The 6,000-nt window shown below is 44.7% G+C and overlaps 2 protein-coding genes across 5 annotated transcripts in view; both read left to right on the forward strand.

The window, feature by feature from the left end:
• Window positions 1-3,150, forward strand: part of arap1a (ArfGAP with RhoGAP domain, ankyrin repeat and PH domain 1a) — a 19,154-nt gene extending 16,004 nt beyond the window's left edge. For all 4 annotated transcript variants that reach the window (XM_062453300.1, XM_062453299.1, XM_062453301.1 and 1 more), the window contains 6 exons: window positions 84-197; window positions 336-469; window positions 673-755; window positions 2,583-2,633; window positions 2,737-2,800; window positions 2,933-3,150. In XM_062453300.1, the coding sequence (XP_062309284.1) occupies window positions 84-197; window positions 336-469; window positions 673-755; window positions 2,583-2,633; window positions 2,737-2,800; window positions 2,933-2,965 (479 nt within the window). In that variant the 3' untranslated portion in view covers window positions 2,966-3,150. The remainder of the gene's footprint in view (window positions 1-83; window positions 198-335; window positions 470-672; window positions 756-2,582; window positions 2,634-2,736; window positions 2,801-2,932) is intronic.
• Window positions 3,151-4,004: 854 nt separating this feature from the next.
• Window positions 4,005-6,000, forward strand: part of LOC134013697 (cGMP-dependent 3',5'-cyclic phosphodiesterase-like) — a 15,753-nt gene continuing 13,757 nt past the window's right edge. Inside the window, exon 1 of the mRNA XM_062453357.1 lies at window positions 4,005-4,060. The gene's annotated coding sequence lies outside the window, so the exon portion shown is untranslated. The remainder of the gene's footprint in view (window positions 4,061-6,000) is intronic.

Raw genomic sequence — 6,000 nt, forward strand, 5'->3', positions numbered from 1 at the left:
TCGTCAAAAATCGTGTAAAATAAGTTGTCTATAATGTTCACAAAGGGATTATAAGAGTACGATTTTCCCGACTCCTTTAACAGAACGCCCTTTGCACTATCAGGAGCAAGTGCTCCCTGTATATTTTTCACTTGACAAAGACTGCCACCTGTTGATCAAGAAGAATGACTACATGAAAACCATTTTAACATGCACAGGTAAATACAAGATTTCCCATCCTTGTAAGAGAACAGAGGCCTTGACCCCCCCCCCCCAAAAAACTCCATTGTACTTTACTGTACTTTACTCCTGTGAAAATGTAGTAGTCAGTGATGACTGTGTACCTCCTCCTATAGATGGCTGGGTGAACGTCACCAGAAACGGCCACGTACAGTTCTGCGAGGAAAAGGGCCAACGGGCCAAGGGCAGCTTCAGCAGACGCTACTGTGTCGTCACGGCCACCTCTCTTGAGATTTACAAGACCCAAAAGGTAAGGCGACAACATGCTTGCCTACGACATAGCTTATGGCTTGCTGTGTCATAATACTTTCCTTTTTTCAGACCTTGTGGTACACGGTGCACCTTGGCCTGACTACTTGTAGAAGACTTGGAGACTTTATAGACTCTACATATATTCGTTTTTATTGATAGATGATTATTGATAAATTAATGATTGTTTTTTTTCCGATGTAGAGTAACCATCCGGAAAAGGAATGTCACTTGCAGGCTCTGAAGGTCTACTGTGGCATCAGGAAGAAGCTTCAGCCGCCCTCAAGGTGAGACACGACCCAGGGCTTCAACTGGCAACACTGACATCGACTAGTTTACATTTACATTTAGTCATTTAGCAGTAGCTCTTATCCAGAGCGACTTACAGTAAGTACAGGGACATCCCCCCCCCCCCCCCCCCCCCCCCCCGAGGCAAGTAGGATGAAGTGCCTTGCCCAAGGACACAACGTTGTTTTTTCACGACGGGGAATCGAACCGGCAACCCTCTGATTAGTAGCCCGATTCCCTAACTGCTCAGCCATCAAATCAAATTTATTTGTATAGCCCTTTTTACACGCAAGCATGTCACAGAGGGCTTCACATATGCCCATAGAACTGCCCCTCAACCAACCTAAACCCTCAAGGAAGACAAGGAAAAACTCCCAAAAAACTCAACAGGAGAAAAAAAATGGAAGAAACCTTGGGAGGAGCAATTCAGAGAGGGATCCCCTCCTCCAGAGACGGTTGGTGGGAGAGAGGAGCACAACACAGGCTAAACATAGTCATACAGTGTCGATGGGTTTTTAAAACACCAAAATCCATTATTCAACTTTATAGATGTAGGACAGGACCGGGAGACTCGCGACCAGGTCCAGCGTTGGCTGACCGACGACCAGGCAGGTGCTGACAACTCAAACCCCCCACACCACAAGGGATGTGTGTGGGGGGGGACAGAGAGAGGAGAGCAGGGATTAGAGAATGCCAGGAGCAGCTAACAGTTACAGTCATAATAGAATGAGATCCCCACCGGTCAAGTGTGGACTGGTGCAGCAATTTAACAGAGCAAAAAAGGGGAATTTGATGCAACCCCACACACCAAGGCAGCGACAGCCCCCCTCATTTGGAACATGAAATCTGTTCCAGGGGAAGAGAACTCTAAAATAAGTTATACTTAAAGAATAAGGATGGAAACAACCCGTCCCCCGTTGCCTCCAACTAGTAACATACTTAACAGTCGTAGAATTTACTAAACAATAACGTTTTTAACCTAATTTTAAACGTCGAAACAGTATCAGACTCCCTAATTGAGACGGGTAGTTTATTCCAGAGAAGAGGCGCTCTATATGAGAACACCCTACCTCCAGCTGTTTTTTTCTTAATTTTGGGAACCACCAGATAGCCGGCATCTTGAGATCTAAGTGTCCTTGCGGGGCAATAGGGTGCAAGGAGACCGGAGAGGTACAGTGGTGCCAATCCATGCAGAGATTTGTAGGTTAGTAGTAGAACTTTGAAGTCAGCTCTGGCTTGGATAGGGAGCCAGTGTAGAGAGACAAGAGTAGATGTTATGTGATCAAACTTTCTTGTTCTGGTCAATAGTCTAGCAGCAGCATTTTGCACCCGCTGTAAATTTTTTAGGTGGGTAATTGGGAGGCCAGAGAACAACACATTGCAATAGTCCAATCGGGACGTAACAAATGCATGTATTAGTTTTTCGGCATCATCCTTTGAGAGAAATTTTCGTATTTTGGCAATATTACGTAGATGGAAAAATGCAGTTCTAGTAATTTGCTTAATATGGTACTCAAACGAAAGGTCTGGGTCCATTGTGACTCCTAAATTTTTTACTAGCTGGCTTTGAGAGACTTTGATGCCGTCTAGGTCTAAGGTCAGATTGGAAAAATTATTTCTATATTTTTTTTTAGGACCGAAAATTTGAACCTCGGTTTTATCCGAATTTATAAGAAGGAAATTTGCAGTCATCCAAGCTCTCAACCTAGAAACACAGCCATCTGACTCTCTAGTTCATAGAAGTCTTCCAACTTCTCTCTGTTTACTGACCAAAAACGTACGTAATTGACAGTTTCCTCTGTTTTTCCTCCTACCTCCTGTGTTAGCTGGGGAATGACCGTAGAGTGGACGCAAGACCAGCACGAGATGCATAGATGGTGAGATTCTGTGGGAAACTACATCTGTTTGACCGTGCGTTCGTTTCGAAGACACGGCTCTCCTTTCACTCCCATCCCATCTGCATCCTCTCGTTCTCCTCAGGTATCTGTGCTGCGAGTCCGATCATGAACTGACCGACTGGTTGGCTACGTTTCTTCTCCTCCAGGTAATCATGCGGTTGCTATTGACATGTCACAAGGCCTTTTTCTAGGAATATCACTTTTCACGTATTCATTCGCTGACGTAGTCATAGTCTCGAGTAGGTTATCTGTTTTAACACACGTTAACTGTCTTCTAGCACAATGGTGACCTGTGGCCAGGAACCTCCTGATTTAAAGGCTGGTGAAGGGCTTCTCTCCCATCTATCTCCTCATAATTCCAGTCATGGTTTCGGGAAGCCTTGATAAAGCCTTTTTCCCCCCAAATTATGAATATATATTTGTAACAGATTTTCATGATCTCAATGTTCTCTCTATGTCATGTTTTAAATGTGGAATACATTAAGTGTACATTTGATATTTGGCTTATCTCAAGGTTGCATGTAACCGGTAAATACAAGTTTGATTGTACCCGCATCCATCCTCTTTATTGCATGTTCCAACACAATCACACTCTGAATGCGAACAGCACAGATATTAGTCAAAGCGTCACAGAAATGCTTCCTATTTAATGAGGAATTCCCACGAGTGAGAATATGATGAGAAGACTGGAGACCATTAGCAGTAAAATGTTCTCAGATTAAAACCTAAGAGTTTCTTATGTGGCCAGAGGTGGTTAGTCTAAACCAGCCATCACACAAGGCCTCAGAGCTGGCAGCTGTTACATTGCAGCTTTGCGCTATCGATGTAAACAATCATTAACTGCCACATTATCTAACAAGGATGGGTATGAAGATGAATGTGAGAATGTGCTGCGTGCTCGACTTTGGACAGGAGTGTACAGGGAGACCGATCTGGTTGCTGTTGCAGCCTCAGCATCGATCCAGCGCTGGGTTGAAACCCCAGAGGTTTGCTCTCCCCCCCTCCCTCACATCCCTCCCTCTCTCTCTCTCTCTCTCTCTCTCTCTCTCTCTCTCTCTCTCTCTCTCTCTCTCTCTCTCTCTCTCTCTCTCTCCGTCTCTCTCTCCATCCCTCTCTCTCTCCGTCTCTCTCTCCATCCCTCTCTCTCTCCGTCTCTCCCTCTCTATCCGTCTCTCGTTCTTCTGAGAGATGCTTCGTAGACTCCAAACCAGCGGCATCGCCGGATCCGAGGCAAAGGAGGGCAATTCCTAGAGGGGTAGTCTGGCCTTGAGGGAGCGACTGGGTGTGGGGTCCCTGTGACTGACAGTAAGTGCAGGACCGGTGCCACTGGAACACATGGGTCAGGCTTGTGGAAACTCCCTGTTGTGCAGGAGTCAGCCCTTCCAGCCGTCAACAGCTGCAGAAACGTAAGTGGCACTAAGGATGCTGGGTGGGTTCCGTCAGCCGAATTTGTATCTCAACCAAACTTGCTGATGTCTCTCTCCGCATAGTAAGATCAGAGATATACGGTACAGAGATACAGATATCGTAAGATTATCGGGATGTTTTGTGTGACCAGAGTGTGCCGATTGGAAGTGTGTTGGGACATGGGTAATTGGTGTGCATGCTGGTTCCACGACCTCTTTTGAAGTTGTGAATCGGTTTGCAGTTCCAAACAGATCCTCTTGGCCCCTTTGTTGGTCACAGCCTTAATATTGACAGTTCAAATGATATTGACTTCAAAGCATGTATGTGTATATGTATATTACCAAGAGATAGGCTCTGAGAGACCATGGGGGTGGGTACATTGCACCTCCCAGTCTCTGTTGTCGAGCTCATCGCTGCCTTTGATATGGATATGTGTGCAAATTCGGCGAGCCAACCTGGTCACGGTCCCAACGTTGTTCGTCACCGTCACACCTGCAGGTTGCCGTACCCAGTTTCCGAAGCAAACCTTTCCACTCTTCCGACTCAAGTCTTAGGATTTCGCCGCGTGTCCAGCACAGCAAGCCCCCCACCACTCTCCATCTACCATAACATTTTATTGGCGCTCTTGTAGGGCTAAGTGCCTCCCACTCAATAAAATTGCTGTCTAATATCCTTTTATTTTTCAGCTGTCTGTCATTAGGGCCTTGGGCTGTGGAGGTAATGGGTTTACATCTGTAAACCCTGCTCGGGGGCATTGACTCTGTCGTCCAGGAAACCACAGTGCACTCCCACAATCCCCTTCCATCTTCCACCGTCTCCCTCGATGCTCTGCAACTAATTAGGATGTAAACATTGTGTGGGTCTTTGTAGGCTAGCTAGTGCCTCAAATCATCCAGACCTGGAGAGACTGAAGTTAAGATCAGCGATTGCGTTACATCGATTTGATTCTCACGTTCTGAAATGCCAGTGTTTCGAGTGGAAAAGGGTCTTAGTGATATTCTATTCAACTTTTTTTCAGTCAGGCTCCACTTTCAAAATGTAAAGAATTCCAGACCCCTCATTTTGCTCTCATCAATCTCTAAGACATCCTACCCCTGCCTGCAATTTGTCCCTGTGGAAATCTGAATTATTATGCCATTGATCTCGCAAAGATTACCCAAAGGTTGACAGTGTTTGTAGAGTCAGGAAACATCATAAATGTGAATGAAATGATTCTGTCAGGGGTATGTGCCTTCCAAAGTGAACAAACCCTGCCTAATGTATCGTCAAGCCAAAGATTTTCGTCTTTCATTGCCTGAATGAGCAATTTATTCTTTTTGAGTAGTGTTCACATAAATCATTCGCTCAATTCGCTCATCAGTGATTGCACTGAATGCTCAAATTGATTCTCATACATGGGGATTGTTATGGAATTTCTTCAAGGGAGGTGGTTGTTTGTATGATATTCACACACATTATTTGATGACTGCAGTTATGCATTTGTGTTTTCATGCATTCCTTTTCCTAATTAGAGATTTTTTAGATCACCAATAAAATGTTTTTTTTTTTACATTTCTCCTTAGTTACCCTTAAATGAAAATGCAATTAACATTTATTTCACAGACATAATTGATAGACTAACAGACTAACACTGAATTCCAATGACAATATTAAGAAATAGAATTCTGCATCGAGCCATGAATGGCTTTCTCCTCACCCTCAGACCCTTAAGCAATAGTCTTCTTATCTTAAGCATGCTTCATTGTATTTATTTACGTTTTTTAAACTGCCGAGTCATGTGCTCAGTTTCCCCGCTGTTGACGTGACTCCAAGTCCAGTCGGAGTCATCATAAGTCCTTTCACGGGACACAAGGTGTGAACATCGAGCACTGATGTCACAGCGATGACAAAGTAAACGTTTCGCGTAAATGCTTGTGTCAGGCATCAGGCCTGCTGTTTT

The sequence above is a fragment of the Osmerus eperlanus genome, chromosome 27 (genome assembly GCF_963692335.1).
Source record: "Osmerus eperlanus chromosome 27, fOsmEpe2.1, whole genome shotgun sequence".
NCBI classification, from domain to species: domain Eukaryota; kingdom Metazoa; phylum Chordata; class Actinopteri; order Osmeriformes; family Osmeridae; genus Osmerus; species Osmerus eperlanus.